This window comes from Loxodonta africana, chromosome 8, assembly GCF_030014295.1.
Source record: "Loxodonta africana isolate mLoxAfr1 chromosome 8, mLoxAfr1.hap2, whole genome shotgun sequence".
Taxonomy (NCBI): domain Eukaryota; kingdom Metazoa; phylum Chordata; class Mammalia; order Proboscidea; family Elephantidae; genus Loxodonta; species Loxodonta africana.
Genome location: NC_087349.1, coordinates 58,997,669 through 59,015,198, shown reverse-complemented (window position 1 = coordinate 59,015,198; position 17,530 = coordinate 58,997,669). Strand labels below are relative to the sequence as shown.

General features: G+C 37.8%; 1 protein-coding gene across 1 annotated transcript in view; it reads right to left on the bottom strand.

Annotated features, from left to right (window-relative positions):
* The window catches only part of ZNF804B (zinc finger protein 804B), a 115,449-nt gene extending 100,997 nt beyond the window's left edge, over positions 1–14,452 (bottom strand). Inside the window, exons 1-2 of the mRNA XM_064290405.1 lie at positions 14,435–14,452; positions 9,430–9,573 (exon numbers count right to left, since the gene is read on the bottom strand). Of these exons, the coding sequence (XP_064146475.1) occupies positions 9,430–9,573; positions 14,435–14,452 (162 nt within the window). The remainder of the gene's footprint in view (positions 1–9,429; positions 9,574–14,434) is intronic.
* Between the last annotated feature and the right edge of the window lie 3,078 nt (positions 14,453–17,530).

Below are 17,530 nucleotides of genomic sequence, written 5' to 3'. Positions count from 1 at the left end.
CATAAGGCATTTTTTGAGAAACTGTAGGGGGATTCTGGAGTTGCAGGAGATAAATCTGGAAATGGAAGAAAGAGCCAGACTATGGAGGTTTGAATGACAGGCTAAGTAGTCCAGAATCTTTTAAAAGTTATCCAGCAACCATTGAAGATTTCTGAGGAGGGGTGTCATAGTACAAACATGGTAGTTTGGAAAGATTAGTCTGCCCCCCCAAAAAAAAAAATTCCGGAGTGAGGTTAAATATGGATGGTGAAAGTAGTGGCGTCACTGGGGTTGGTGTCACACAGTGCAGTGATTCGTGGTGTCACTCTTCCTCCCATGGACCTACTCCCATACCAGACCATAAAAAAAACACAATCCTTATCATCAATTTTAATTATATAATAATAAAATAATAATAATATGTGATAAATATAGTTGTAAATTGCTTAAATGTAATATTTCTTACATGAATACTAACAACAAAATTGTTTTGTAAAACCTTTCTACATAGAATTACAACATTATTAAAAACTCATTGCTACGGAGTCAATTCTGACTTGTAGCAACCCTGTAGGACAGAGTAGAACTGCCCAATAGGGTTTCCAAGGAGTGGCTGGTGGATTCGAACTGCTGACCTTTTGGTTAGCAGCTGAATGCTTAACCCCTGTACCACCAGGGCTCCACAGCATTATTAGTTATGACACTATTAGTACGTGAGAAGAGGCCTTTATTTTTTTCCTTTAAATTACTACTACATTCTCAAGAAAGTTTTTGATATAGTTTCCCAAATACTATTTACCACAATATTGTAGTTAAAACACTAGAAATTTTGACAAAACCAGCAACTATAAATAACACTGTCAGCAATGAGAAAACAGTGTGCTTGTAGTGCGTGCAGACAAAACCAGGTGATTTGAAGTGTCATTGCAATTAAGTATTAATGCCAGCTCTTACCGGAGCACACTAGAAGGTTCAAAAAGTAAATTAGTATAGAGTTTTAGCCTTGTAGGTATATTGATGGAGCCCTGGTAACACAGTGGTTAAGAGCTTGGCTACTAAGCAAAAGGTCAGCAGTCTGAACACACCAGCTGCTCCTTGGAAACCCCATGGGGCAGTTCTATGTTGACATATATAAGCTGGGCTTACAAAAAATATTTTTGTTGCTGTAACTAACTACAGGGATATTTTTACTAAAAATAATAAATTTCTGTTGAAACACTGCACAAAAATTTTATAGACAGTCATTTTGGTGTCATCCCTTCTGACAGTGTCACCCAGCGCTGTCTGTACCACCTAGTGACACCACTGGGTGAAAGTGATAAAGCAAAATGAAAGGTAAGGGGAAAACATATCACAAAAGAATGATGAAGGTGGAGAAAGTCAGGTTCAAAAGGTTCCAGAGAGCTCTCTGGGGGAGTGATGGTAGCTGTGGCAACTCCTGTATGGATCATGTCATCATGCCTTATCACTGCCCCTTTGCCTATCATTTTTGACTGCCTGGTTAAATTATTTTTTAAAATAATACTTTACTGTGTTTAAGGTGAAAGTTTATGCAGCAAATTATGCTCCCATTTAACAATTATTACAAAAATTGTTTGGTGACATTGGTTACATTTTTCAAAATGTGTCAACCATCTCATTAGACCTACTCCTGATGTATAGACTATCTGGTTATCTGGCATTTTGTATTCACGACAATGGTAAAAAGATCTGTTATCCAACTATTTTGCACATTAACGACCCTGCCAACCTACAAACCCTCCTAGCATGCAGCTCATCCAGGGCATTTGAAGGCAGGAGCTGTAGCACGGCCCCGGGGTATTTAATCCCATTCTGGAACTCACCGAGCACCCGAAGCTCCAGCTTCTCCCAACTCAGCTTCCCCTCCCTTCTCCTGGCTTTCTCCTGGCATGCCCCACCCTCTGCCCCATACTTGCCTTGATGCAGACACCAGCCAGGGGACTCCAGGAGCAGGCCACCGGCAGCGAGCTACCTTCACCTCTGCAGAGCTGCGCTAAACTAAGATTGGGAAAGAGCTGCCTCCTCAAAGTAGGTTCAACTTTAATGACATGGATGGAATAAAACTCTCGAGACTTTCATTTGCTGATTTGGCATGACTCAGAATGAGAAGAAAGAACTGCAAGCATTCGTTAATAACAGGAACATGGCGTGTAAGAAGTATGAATCTAGGAAAACTGGAAATCGTTGAAAATGAAATGGAACAGATAAACATCAATATTCTAGGCTTTAGTGGGCTGAAATGGATGGCTTGAACCATTTTGAATTGGCTAATCACATGGTCTATTGTAATGGGAATGTCAAATTGAAGAGAAATGGCATCGCGTGTACTGTCAAAAAGAACATTTCAGGACCTTTTCTTGAAAAATCCTGTCAGTGATAGGATAATGTCCATATACCTACAAAGAAGGCCAGTTAATATGAATAATGTTCGAATTTATATACCAACCACTAATGCCAAAGATGAAGAACTTGAAAATTTTTACCAGCTTCTGCAGCCTGAAATTGATCAAACATGCAGGCAAGATGCATTGGTAATTACTGGCGATTGGAATGCAAAAGTTGGAAAACAAAGAAGAATTTGGTAGTTGGAAAATAATGGGTTTAGTGATAGAAACAACACCAGAGATCATGACATAATTTTGCAAGACCAAGGACTTCTTCATTGAAAATCACTTTTTTTAACAACATAAACGGTGACTATACACATTTTTTTTTTATATACACATGGACCTCACCAAATGGAATATACAGGAATCAAATTGACTACATCTGTTGAAAGAAACTATGGAAAATCTCAGTATCATCAGTCAGAACAAGGCCAGGGGCCAACTATGGAACAGACCGCCAATTCCTCCAATGCAAGTTCAAGTTGAAATTGAAGAAGATTAAATCAAGTCTATGAGAGCCAAAGTACAGCCCTGAATATATCCCAACTGAATTTAAAGACCATCTCAGGAATAGATTTGACTCATTGAACACTAATGACTGAAGACCAGATGACCTGTAGAACGACATCATACATTGTCTTAGTTACCTAGTGCTGCTATAACAGAAATACCACAAGTGGATGGCTTTAACAAAGAGACATTTCTTTTCCTCACAGTGAAGTAGGTTAGAAGTCCATATTCAGGGCATCACCTCCAGGGAAGGCTTTCTCTCTCTGTCAGCTCTGGAGAAACGTCCTTCTCATCAATCTTCCCCTGGACTAGAAGATTCTCCATGTAGGAACCCTGAGTCCAGAGGATGTGCTTTGCTCCCAGCACTGCTTTCTTGATGGTATGAAGTCCCCCTGTCTCTCTGCTTGCTTCTGTCTTTTATATCCCAAGATAAATTGGCTGAAAACACAATCCAATCTTGTAGATTGATCCATGCATCATTAATGTAACTGCTACCTATCCCCCCTCATTAACATCATAGAGGCAGGATTTACAACACATAGGAAAATCATATCAGATGACAAAATGGTAGAATATCATACAATACTAGGAATCATGGCCTAGCCAAATTGATACACATATTTTTTTGGAACACAGTTCAATCCACGGCATACATGAAAGTAAACGGTCATAAAAAAACAGGAAAGAAAGAAAAGACCAAAACATATCAGAAGACTCCGAAACTTACTCTTGAATGTAGAGTAGCTAAAGAGAATAGAAGAAATGATGAAGTAAAAGAGCTGAACAGAAGATTTTAAAAGGTGGCTTGAGAAGACAAAGGAAAGTTATTACGATGAAATGTGCGAAGACCTGGAGTTAGACAACCAAAAGGAAAGAATACGTTTGGCATTTCTCAAGCTGAAGGAACTGAAGAAAAAATTCAAAACTTGAGTTGCCATATTGAAGGATTCTATGGGGAAAATATTAAAAAACCCAGGACGTATCAAAAGAAGATGGAAGGAATACATGATGTCACTGTACCAAAAAGAATTGGTCCACATTCAACCATTTCAGGAGGTAGCATATGATCAAGAGCAGATGGTGCTGAAGGAAGAAGTTCAAGCTGCACTGAATTCATTGGTGAAAAACAAAAACCAAACCAAACCTAACCTGCTGCAGTCAAGTCGATTCTAATTCAAAGTGACCTTATAGGGCAGAGTAGAACTGCCCCACAGGGTTTCCAAGGAGCGCCTGGTGGATTTGAACTGCCAACCTTTTGGTTAACAGCCATAGTTCTTAACCACCATACCACCAGGATTTCCTAACAAGGCCTTAGGAATTGATGGAATACAAATTGAGATGTATCAATAAATGGATGCAGTGCTGGAAGCGCTCACTCATCTATGCCAGGAAATTTGGAAGACAGCTAACTGGCCAACCAACTGGGGGAAATCCATGTTTGTACCCACTCTAAGGAAAGATGATCCAAGAGAATGGGGAAATTATCGAACAATATCGTTAATAACACGAACAAGTAAAATTTTGCTGAAGATCATTCAAAAGCGGTTGCAGCAGTACATCAAAAGGCAACTGCCAGAAATTCAAGTGGGATTCAGAAGAGGGCATGGAAGGTGGGATTTCATTGCTGATGTCAGATAGATCTTGGCTGAAAGAAGAGAATACCAGAAAGATGGTTACCAGTGTTGAATTGACTATGCAAAGACATTCTACTGTATGAATCATAACAAGTTATGGATAACATGGCGAGAATGGGAATTCCAGAATACTTAAATGTGCTCACAGGGAAACTGTACGTAGACTGAGAGGCAGTCATTCTAAAAGAACAAGTAGATACTGCATGTTTTAAAGTGAGGAAAGGTGTATGTCAGGGTTATATTCTTTCACCATACTTATTTAATCTGTATGCTCAGCAATAATCTAAGAAGCTGGATTATATGAAGAATAATGCAGCAACAGGACTGGAGGAAGACTCGTTAACAACCTGCAATATGCAGACGACACAGCCTTGCTTGCTGGAAGTGAGGAGGAGTTGAAGCACTTATTGATGAAGATCGAAGGCTACATCCTTCAGTATGGAATATACCTCAACATTAAGAAAACAAAAATCCTTGCAAACGGACCAATAAGCAACATCATGATAAATGGAGAAAAGATGGAAATTGTCAAGGATTTCATTTCACATGGATCCACAATCAATGCCTATGGAAACAGCAGTCAAGAAATCAAAGGACGCACTGCACTGGGCAAATCTGCTGCACAAGACCTCTTTGAAGTGTTAAAAAGCAAAGACGTCTCTTTAAGGACTAAGGTGCACCTGACCCAAGCCATGATATTTCCAATTGCCCCATATGTATGTGAAAGCTGGACAGTGAATAAGGAGGACTGAAGAAGAAGTGATGCCTTTGAGTTGTGATGTTGGCAAAGAATATTGCATATATCATGGACTGCAAAGAATGAACATATCTGTCTTGGAAGATGTTACAGCCAGAATGCTCTTTAGAAGCAAGGATGGTGAGACTTTGTCTCACATACTTTGTACACGTTATCAGGAGGTATCAGTCCCTGGAGAAGTACATCATGCTTGGTAAAGTAGAGGGTCAGCGAAAAAGAGGAAGACCCTTAGCGAGATGGATTGACACAGTGGCTGCATGAATGGGCTTAAGCATAACAATGATTGTGGGGATGGCGCAGAACTATGCAGTGTTTTGTTCTGTTGTACATAGGGTTTCTATGATTGGAACCGACTCAATGGCATTTAACAACAATATGTACATACATATGTATACACACATACATACCCATTCTCATATATGCATAGATACATACGTAGCTAACCACAAACAAATATTTTGGTTGTTGCTAGTGTAGTTGCAACTTTACATATGTCATGTCCTTTATCAATAATATCCTTTTCTCTTGTGTACTTCTTAATGACATCATTTACCTTGTTAAATCTACGCCCTCTTCACCTTCATTCAGTGCTTGCTACCTTTCCCATCACCAAAATATATATATATCTGTAAATATATATAAATGGATATCTGTTATCTAGAGAGTAATTCCCCCCACCCTCACCTCCACTAGCCATTCCTGGTAACCACTAATGAATTTTTTGTCTCTGTTTATATATCTAGTCTTTTCTTATAGTAGTGAGATAATATAATATTTGTTCTTTTGCGATTGACTTATTTCACTCAGCATAATGTCCTTCAGATTCTTCCATGTTTTAATATGTTTCAAGAACTCATCATTATTCTTTATGGCTGTGTAGTATTCCTCTGTATGCATATACTACATTTTGCTTATCCATTCATCCACTGATGGGTAATTAGGTTGTTTTAATCTTTTTGCTGTTGTGAATAGTGATACAATGAATTTAGATGTGCATAAGTCTTTTCATGTCCTTACTATTAGATCTCTAGGGTATATACCTAGATGTGGGATCACTGGATCATAAGGTGATTTTTTCTAGTTTTTTGAGGAAGCTCCATACCATTTTCTATAGTGTTTGTACCATTTTACAATCCTACCTGCAGTGTATAATGGTTCTAATCCCCTCACATCCTTGCCATGCTTCGTTAACTTCTATTCATCCTTTAAGAAATGCAGCTGACTTTCTTTCTTGACATCTTCTTTCTTAAATCAAATTTGTCTGTTCTCTTCATGTTCTATGCATACAAGTTCTACAGTAACCCTGGTGGTATAGTGGTTAAGAGCTCTGGCTGCTAACCAAAAGGTCAGCAGTTCCAATCCACCAGGTACTCGTTGGAAACCATATGGGGCAGTTCTACTCTGTCCTTTCGGGTCGCTATGAGTCAGAATCAACTCGATGGCAACTGGTTTGGTTTGGTTTTTGGTATCAATGTATTTTAAAAGTCTGTTAACTTGTCTGTCTCCCCAATTAGATTATCTGCTCCCTAAACATTCATACCAAAGGTATCCATTCTTTACAACTAGCGCAGTAGCACATAGTAGGAACTCAGTTGTTATTTGTTGAAGGAGCATGCCTAGGAAAATTAGAGTGCTGGTAAGCATAAGGAGAAACAGAAGTGAACATATCGATATGGCAGAAGGATTGAGGAAAAGTTATTTTACCTACATGTTGGAAAGCTTTTGGAGATAAGATTGAATAAAATGATAAAGGAAAATTTTATTATTCAGATTTCCAGAGTATGGGGAGGCTGTGGCATGCAGATCAGGTGTGGAGGACTGATTCCCTGGTAGTCTAATATTTTCCATAGTTTTCAAAAGATACCTCATGCTCTTCTACTTTCCCACCTTAGCATCCTGTGTTTCCACTGTCGAGAATATCCTCCCATCTTCAGCTTCTATTTCAACAGCTACTTATGTATGTTTAAAACATGGTTCAAATATCATTGTTCAAATGTCACAGATAAAATGTTCCATGGGCCCTTCCTGGATCTTTTATTTTGCTGAAGTCTCAGAGTGATTTTTCACAATATGCCTGAAGACCATTTGCATAAAATCCCTGAGGGAGTGATATTTATAAGAAGTTGCTCCCTGTGGACATATTCCATATAATAAACGAATAAAAAAAGATAATACTAGAAATATCACCATTTTGCAACTCCAAATAAAGTAATGATTTAAGCAAGTAATCGTCAGTGGCTGCAAAAACCATTAGTGGGGGAAAAACCTGGGAAGATGGACAGATCAGATTGGTATCTAAACCCACTGATCAAAGTTACTGTCACAAGAAGAAAGACAACCAGATATCATATGCCTCCTTATGGAAGGACACAATAACCTCTATAATATACTCTTACCAAGGAAAAAAATAAAAAACCTAAATTCGATGAAGTCTTTTGACATATCATCCAGTTTAAAGGAAATACAGAAGACAGAGGAAAATGTCAAAAGATATCACTGTTTGTAATAAGCATAATCTCATATGTGGCAAACAACCCAATTTCTTCAACAATTAAATTACAAGTAGTAAAGTTAAAAGAGGGAGAGAAAACCTATAATTAAAGATATAGTAAAAGAAAACTAAAAAAAAAAAATCTCAATTACAAGTATCAGTATTTTTAGTTACGCATTTAAACAAACCCAAATTTACAAATCATTTATGAGACATTTGGGGAAATAAGACCACTAACTGCTATCAAGGCATTACTGTTAATTTTTAGGTGTGGTAATGGTATTGTGCTATGATGTTTAGGCATTCTTATGTATCTCGAAGTGTTTTTAGATGAAATTATATGATGTCTTGGATTTCCTTCAAAATTATGTTAGTGGAGATAGTAGAAAAGAAGTAAGATTAGTCATTGCTGAAGCTTGGTAATGGCCACATAGGTTATTTTTATATATGTTTAAACCTTTCCATTTTATATCATTTTATAATGTAGGCTCTTGGGCCCTATCTCAAACTTAAAAAATTAGAATATTTGAAGGAAAGTCTAGGAATTTGCATTTTTAATAATTTCCAGGTGATTATTATGCACACTAAGATTTGGGAATCACAGTCCTAAAACATTTTATCTCATTGATCTTGCCCTTGTCAGAGAAACACAGTCAGTTATATATATCTCTTATCATTAGGGATAGAAGCTGTGTCTTCATCAGCCTTGCATATCCCAAGGCCATGTAGTGTGCACTCAATAAATACTAGTCAAGCTAGTGAAAGTGTTTACTTTTGTTCACTCTGAATAAATATTTTACAGCTAATTTATACAAGACTTATCCACATATTCCAAGACGTCAGGACCATTTGGTATCAGGAGTGTGTCCCTTCTTTGAGTTAGCAATGACCCTCTGACCATGTGCAGTTTTTTTCTCATTCTGTGATATTTAAAACTCTTGAGTGCTAAATTGCCAATATCTTCATGTCTCAACCAGCAAGGATGAGAACAATAGTCCCCACAGACACTTGGAAGTAGAGAATATTAGCAGCCAAGTATATGTATCCAAATCAGCCAAGTGATGATTTGGATACATTTGACCTTTTAAGGAAAATAAGTAATATATTTCCACTTGCCATCACCCCTTTTCTTTGCCATCCTGAAGTTGTTTTGCAATGTTCCCTTTAAGCAACAATTTTGACTCTATTTTTTTTTTTTTAAGTGGATATTCTTTTACTGAGAATTGTTTTCCTAAGGACATACTATTTCCTGCATATTGGAATCTTTGAAAAGCACTGTAATAGGTTCTGCCCCAATATGAGTCCTAAGATATAGTTCTGCCACTGACTTGCTAGGTGGTTTTGAATACGGCACTATGTTTCCTGGGCCCTGGTTTCCCCATGCATAGAATTCTAACATAAATAAGTCAATCTACCAATAGTTTATGGTTTTTCCAATAGTTTTATGGTTTTTCTAAGAAGAAATATTTTCACCTAACATTTAAACAGAAAACACAACCTTTCAGACAAAAAAAAAAAAACAAACAAAAAGGATATAAAATAGTCTCACCTCAGAGTCTTAAATGACAATAAATAAAGCCAAATTCATGCAGTTCTATTCTGAGGGTATAAATCTGGAAATGTGAAGGATTTTTCCCCACTTTGGCTTACCTGCTTATGAGCATGATCATAAGAATTAATGTGATTGTCAAACTCCTGGTGTTTGTGATACTGCTTGTCACATAATTCACAGTAGAAGTTTGCCTTTACATCTTCCAGGGCCCTTGCTGTGGACTTCTCCTTTTCTGCAAAATCCTTAAAAAGAAAAAGACACAAATGTTGGTTACATTTCTCTCTAATGGCATAACCATGGTTTCATATTAATCAAGCGGCTAATTAATCTTATTGTGGCTGTACGGAAACCCTGGTGGCATAGTAGTTAAGAGTTCTGCTGCTAACCAAAAGGTTGGCTGTTTGAATCCACCACGCACTCCTTGGAAACCCTATGGGGCAGTTCTACTCTGTCCTATAGGGTTGCTATGAGTTGGGATTGACAATGGGTTTGCTTTTGTTTTTTTATATGCATAATCACAATAAGAGTGAAGTATAAGCAAAGATGTCACTTTAAGGACTAAGTGCACCTGACCCAACACACAGTGTTTTCAATTGACTAATACGCGTATGAAAGCTGGACAACAAATAAGGAATGCTGAAGAAGATTTGACACCTTTGAATCGTGGTGGCAAAGAATATTGAATATACCATGGATTGCCAAAAAGCAAACAAACAAACTAATCTGTCTTGGAAGAAGCAACAGCCAGAATGCTCCTTAGAAGCAAGGATAATAAGACTTTGTCTCACATACTTTGGACATATTATCAGGAGGAACCAGTCCCTGGAGAAGGACATCATGCTTGGTAAATTGGTGGGTCAGCAAAAAACAGGAAGACCCTCAACAAGATGGATTGACACAGTGGCTGCAACAATGGGCTTAAACATAAAACAAGGATCGTGAAGATGGTGCATGAATAGGCGGAATTTAGTTCTGTTGTATATAGAGTTGCTATTAATCAGAAGAGACTTGATGGCACCAAACAACAAAAGCAATTTACGCATATGGTGAGGCTCATTACTTTTTCTAAAAATTCATGGCACTGTGGAAGTAACTTTTAGCTCAGTATTATCCCTAACTTATCAATAAATGCCTGTAAGTTCTCCCACACGAGTGCTTTCCTCCTGTCCGGTTATCACTCATCCTTCCTCTTGCCACTCATTTCAAGGTTGTGGTTCAGTTAGCTCACCACCATATCCCCCACCTATTCAGTGACTCATCTCAAGCACAAACCCAGACTGTCTCCTGGAAGCACCTCTCTACCACACTAATTTACTGAGACCTTGATTATATTGTTTTATGCTATTCATCTATTTTATATTATTTATAACATAATCTGATATAGAACTATATTATATTGTATTGAAAATTAGAATAATTCCACAAGAGCCAAAGTATGACCTTGAGTATATCCCACCTGAATTTACAGACCATCTCAAGAATAGATTTGATGCATTGGACACTAATGACCGAAGACCAGATAAGTTGTGGAATGACATCAAGGACATCATACATGAAGAAAGTAAGAGGTCATTAAAGAGACAAGAAAGAAAGAAAACACCAAAATGGATGTCAGAAGAGATTCTGAAAGTTGATCTTGAATGTAGAATAGCTAAAGTGAAAGAAAGAAAGAAATGATGAAGTAAAAGAGCTGAACAAATTTCAAAGAGCAGCTCAAGAGGACAAAGAAAAGTATTATAATGCAATATGCAAAGACCTGGAGTTAGAAAGCCAAAACGAAAGAACATGCTTGGCATTTCTAAAGTTGAAGGAATTGAAGAAAAAAATGCAAGTCTTGAGTTGCAATATTGAAGGATTCTATGGGGAAAATATTGAACAATGCAGGAAGGATCACAAGAAGATGGAAGAAATATTCAGTCATTGTACCAAAAAGAATTGGTCGATGTTCAGCCATTTCAGAGGTAGCATATGATCAAGAACCGATGGTACTGAAGGAAGAAGTCCAAGCTGCACTGAAGACATTGGCGAAAAACAAGTCTCCAGGAACTGACAGAATACCAACTGAGATAGCTCAACAAATGGATGCAGTGCTATAAGTGCTCACTTGTCATGCCAAAAAATTTGGAAGACAACTACCTAGCCAACTGACTGGAAGAGATCCATATTTGTACCCATTCCAAAGAAAGACGATCCAACCAAATGCAGAAATTATTGAACAATATCATTAACATCACACACAAGTAAAATTTTGCTGAAGATCATTCAAAAGCAGTTGTAGCAGTTCATCAGCAGGGAACTGCCAGAAATTCAAGCCAGATTCAAAAGAGGCATATCATTGCTGATGTGAGATGGATCCTGGCTGAAAGCAGTGAATACCAGAAAGATGTTTACATGTGTTTTATTGACTATGGAAAGGCATTTCACTATGTGGTTCATAAAAAATTATGGATAATATTGCAAAGAATGGGAATTTCAGAACACTTAATTGTGCTTATGAGGAACCTGTACTTAAGACCAAGAGGCAATTGTTCAAACAGAACACAGGGATACTGAGCGGTTTAAAGTCAAGAAAGTTGTGCGTCAGAGTTGTATTCTTTCACTGTACATATTCAATGTGTGTGCTGAACAAATAATGCAAGAATCTGGGATATATGAAGAAGAACAGGGCATCAGGACTGGAGGAAGACTCGTTACTAACCTGCAATATGCAGGTGACACAGGCTTGTTTGCTGAAAGTGAAGAGAACTTGAAGTACTTACTGACAAAGATCAAAGGCTGCAGCCTTCAGTATGGATTACACCTCAACATGAAGAAAACAAAAATCCTTACAACTGGACCAATAAGCAACATCATGATAAATGGAGAAAACATTGGAGTTGTCAAGGATGTCAGTTTACTTGGATCCACAATCAACGCTCATGAAAGTGACAATCAAGAAATCAAATGATGCATTGCATTGGGCAAATCACCTGCAAAAGACCTTTTTAAAGTTTTAAAAACAAAGATGCCACTTTGAGAACTGAACTGGGCCTAACTCAAGCCATGGTGTTTTCAATTTCCTCATATGCACGTGAAAGCTGGACCATGAATATGCAAGACTGAAGAAGAACCAATACCTTTGAATTCTAGTGTTGGCAAAGACTATTGAATATACCACGGACTGCCAAAAGAACAAACAAATCTGCCTTGGAATAAGTACAGCCAGAATGCTTATTAGAAGAAAGGATGGAGAGACTTAATCTCACATACTTTGGATATGTTATGAAGAGGGGACCAGTCCCTGGAGAAGGACATCATGTTTGGTAAAGTAGAGGATGAGCGAAAAAGAGGAAAACTCTCAATGAGACGGATTGACACCATGGCTGCAACAATGGGCTCAAGCATAACGATTGTGTGGATGGCACAAGACCAGGCACTGTTTCTCTCTGTTGTCCATGTGGTTGCTCTGAGTCAGAACTGACTCAAGGGCACCTAAGAACAACAATGCATTATATTGTATGATGTTATCCTGTTATTCATCTATATTGTTTGTATCGTTCATGTCTTGGTTCATGTACTTTAGCTGTGTCGAGACCTTCAGGATTTGGGACTTGTTCCTTTCCCTGCATGTAATGCCTTTCCCCTCCTTGTCATACTGGTGAGTCTCCTACTCCTTTTCAACACCCAGCCCTTCACCTCCTCTGTGAAGCCCTTCTGTGACTTGTCCAGGAAAAGAAAGTCTCCATTATTGTACTCATCACCAAGTACATCTCTGATCACTCCTACTTTGTCTCCTTTATAGGCTTCTCTTCTTCTATGCAGTCTTCTAGGTGACCCCTTCACACTATAGCTACAGCCTCATGTATCCATAATCTTCAGCTCTAGCCTAATCGTCTTCCGCAGGCATCAGCTCCTGCCAGACGTAAAGCTGTTTGTTTCTTGTTCTTCAAAACTATTATCCTTACAATGTTTATTATGATATCTCTCAAACAGTTTTGAATACATCATTCTCTTGCTTAAAATCCTCTTGAGTTCTCTCATTGCCTAGAGAAGGATAATAGTGATGAAATACTGAGCATAAACTGTGAACCAGGTATTAGGCTAAATACATTAATTATCTCATTTATTCCTCACAACAACACTATGTTTTAGGTTCTATTTTTATCTGTATTTTACAGATGCCTTCAGCAATCTTAGAGAGCTCACTCACTCATGGTCACCGAAATTGGTAAGTGGTAGAAAAGGGATTTGAATTCATGCCACCTATGCTTTTTTTATGCTTAGTTCCCTTATTAATAAACAGCTGTGGTCTACCATATCCCTTTAAGGCCAACCCTCTTAATATGGCATATACACTCTTTCGTAATTAGATCCCTGCCTACTTCTCAGCCTCTTATCAATCCTTGTTTTACAATGAATGCCTAGCAATAACAAAATGCTTGTAGTCTCTAAACAAATATCCTTGTTTTTTGAAACTGCTACCTTTTCTTTTGGCATATAGATTTTCTCACCCCATTAATCACCTGGCCAAACTACTACTATTTTTTAAGACTCAGCTCATAATTAACCATAATTATTGGATTATGTAACACTTTTCCACGTTCCTGTATTACCCTCTTAAATTCTGTCATCAAACATGCCATATTAATTTTTGTGTTCATAATACCAAGCTTATTGTTTAGATATAACACCAAGCATATTGTTGTTTTTAGGTGCCATTGAGTCGGTTGTAACTCACAGCAACCCTGTGTACAATAGAATGAAACACCACCCAGTCCGGCACCATCCTCACAATCATTTCTATATTTGAGCCCATTGTTTCTGCCACTGTGTCAATACATCTCATTGTGGGTCTTCCTCTTTTTCACTGACTGTCTACTTTACCAAGGACTGGTCCCTCCTGATAACATGTAAAAACATATGAGATGAAGTCTTTCCATCCTTGCTTCTAAGGAGCATTATGGTTGTACTTCTTCCAAGACAGATTTGTTTGCTCTTCTGGCACCAAAAAACCAAACCCAACCCATTGCTGTCAAGTTGATTCCAACTCATAGTGACCCTACAGGACAGAGTAAATTGCCCATAGGGTTTTCAAGGAGCACCTGGTGAATTCAAACTGCTGACCTTTTGGCTAGCAGACATCGCGCTTAGCCAGTATGCCACCAGGGTTTCCTTCTCTGGCAGTCTTTGCCAACACCATAATTCAAATGTATTAATTCTTCTTCTATTTTCCTTATTCCTTGTCTAGCTTTCACATGCATATGAGGTAGCCCAGAATACCAAAACCAAACCAGTGCTGTCAAGTCGATTCTGACTCATAGCGACCCTATAGGACAGAGTAGAACTGCCCCATAGAGTTTCCAAGAGCACCTGGCAGATTCGAACTGCTGACCCTTTGGTTAGCAGCTGTAGCACTTAACCACTACGCCACCAGGGTTTCCGGTTATAGTCTAGTGGGGGATAATTACATGTAAAAATATATACATAATTCACTGTGGTAGAGTGATAATCTCATATTGCTATAGAGGGTCACCCAGCTTAAACTAGCTAAGAATAGATGGAAGAAAAAGCCAGCCTTTTTTTCTTTCCCTCTCTTATTGGGTAAATATTTGTTACCTTTTTGTTGAATGACAGGATACTTTTACTGGTCAAATAGTCTTATAGGAAAATTAAGACTATATTCACTGTAGTAATTATGCAATTTTCAAATACATTTACAGATATAGAAAAGAGATGAAGGTGAAATAAGTGAAACTGGCCACCTAGTCTCAATACCAGATTTTTAAAATAAAAATGAATAAAATTCACAATAATACAGTAGATATACAAGAGGATTTGAAGTATAACTCCATTGCTGGTTTTCCAGTTATTCAAATTTCCCTTCTCAGTTTGCCTAGAGGAGGAGGCTTTGGAAGCTTACTTAAAAAAAAAAATAGCATTTATGAAATAAAAGAAAGCTTCTGGTTAACCATCCTCAATAATTCATTACAATGCTGAAAACGAATTATAAATTGGATATGACAGTTATCTTAACAAGAGTCATTTTTAAAACATTGGTAATGCCAGTGGGCATTTTACACTGCAGTTCAGTAAGAATTCTTTAGTAATTAATTACTTTTCATAATTAATATTTTGAGTGTGTGGAAAGAAAATATTCGTTTTCACACCAAGGGTTTCATATCCATGCATATAACAGGTAAGGTGGCATGTATTCTGATTACAGTAAAGCATCTAATTAAAAATGTAGATGTTTGCTACCAAATTATTTTTGTTATTATAATGATTATTACACACACTGATACTCTTTAAGCTTGATTGTGTATCAGAAATGTGCCATGCATTCACGCTTGTTAACCCACTTCATCTTCACAATAACCCTATGACATATGTTCCATTATTATTGCATTTAGAGGTATGGAAGACAAGGCATATTCACATTTAGAAACTCGCTGGACAACGAAGAGCAGAGCCTGAATTCAAACTCAGATCAGCCTAACTCCAAGCTATTAATCACCGTGCTCATGGTGCAATTAGCCTTTATCCCGATATCATATAAATTTGGGCTGTCTGTTAACTTATTTGTGGATTTTGGATGATACAGAGTCCTTAACTCTCAGAGAGAATAAGAGGACTAATTATAATTTTTAAAATCTATAAAACTTTTGAAGCTCAGAGATGGGCACTAGGAAAAATTCAAAGCGGTAGTTCTGTTTCCACTGGTTTTGAGTATGTGCCCTGATTATGAAAAAGGAAAAGAACAAATCAATAGCTGTTCTTCATACCTACTTGGTGGTAATACCAGCTCAGAGCTTTGAGGACTGGATTCATATTCTTTGCTGAAAACTCACGTTTGACCTTTCACTATTACGTGTAAGAGATTGCTTTAAGAATTCTAATGTTTTTTAATCTATTCTATTCTATTTGCCTCAGATAAAACCCTACATCAGAGAAAGTGCATTTTTCTCCTCCTCTAATCAGGTGGTTGTCATTTATTCAGAAAATTCTTCTGGCTCTCATTGTGACAAACTGGGTAATGCAAACTCCCTTTAGAGGGTCTTTCTTTCTCCTTTCTTCCTCCCGGCTTCTCTGTTTTCCCCTCCCCCGCTCTCTCTCTTTCTTATATTTTTATGATACCCAGAGCCTTGGAGTCGATTCCGACTCATAGCGACCCTATAGGACAGAGTAGAACTGCCCCTTAGAGTTTCCAAGGAGCTCCTGGCGGATTCGAACTGCCGACCCTTTGGATAGCAGCTGTAACACTTATAGCAGGAAAAAAAATTAATCTTTGAAAACTGACTAGCTTGAATGTCATCCTCTAACAGCAGTCTAAACTCCAGGATTTCAATTATCTCACTATAAATTATGAGGGATAGTAAGTAGCTTCTGGGATTTTTGTGAGGATAAAATGAGGTAATTTTTGTGTAGGCACCTAGGACACTATATGACCAAAAGTAGGTACTTGATGATTTGGCATTGCACGTGTGTGTGTGTGCCGTATGCATGCACTACTAGAAAATTATTTAAAAACTGTATCATTCTCTCTTGAGTCTACAAAGCAACTTTATTTTTCTAATGAAAATTTGAGCAAGTGAGGGGATCCCTTACCTTCAGCCTACCATCTCATATAAAAACTCAAACCCTGCAAGTAAGGATTCAAACTTGGTTTACATAATTAGGATTTTCAGATGTTTTAACCTCACAATATGTATGTTTTTTCCTTTGAACTACGTTCGACCTTTGTTATCCATGGTGGATTGGTTCCAGGATCCCCGCAGATATCAAAATCTGGGGATACTTAAGTCCCTTATATAAAACAGCATTGCATTTGTATATAACCTAGGCACATCCTCCTGTATACTTTAAATCATCTTTAGATTACTTATAATACCTAATACAATGTAAATACTATGTTAATAGCTGTTATAGAGTACTGTATTGTTTAAGGAATAATGACAAGACAGAAGGCAAGCTGCTCAAACAATGAGTGCTGGAGAGAGACTGAGGACCTGTGAAATGGCAGGAGGCAACAGCAGGGGGTGCCTACACATCACTTCATTCAGGTGGATTCAGTGTAGTGCTCTGTGTGTGGCAAATTCAAATTTTGGTTTCTGGAGCTTTTTTTTTTTTTTAGTATTTTCGATCTCGGGTTGGTTGAATATGCAGATAAGGAATCCTTGGATAAGGAGAGCCAACTGTATTTAAGAATTCCACATATAGTCA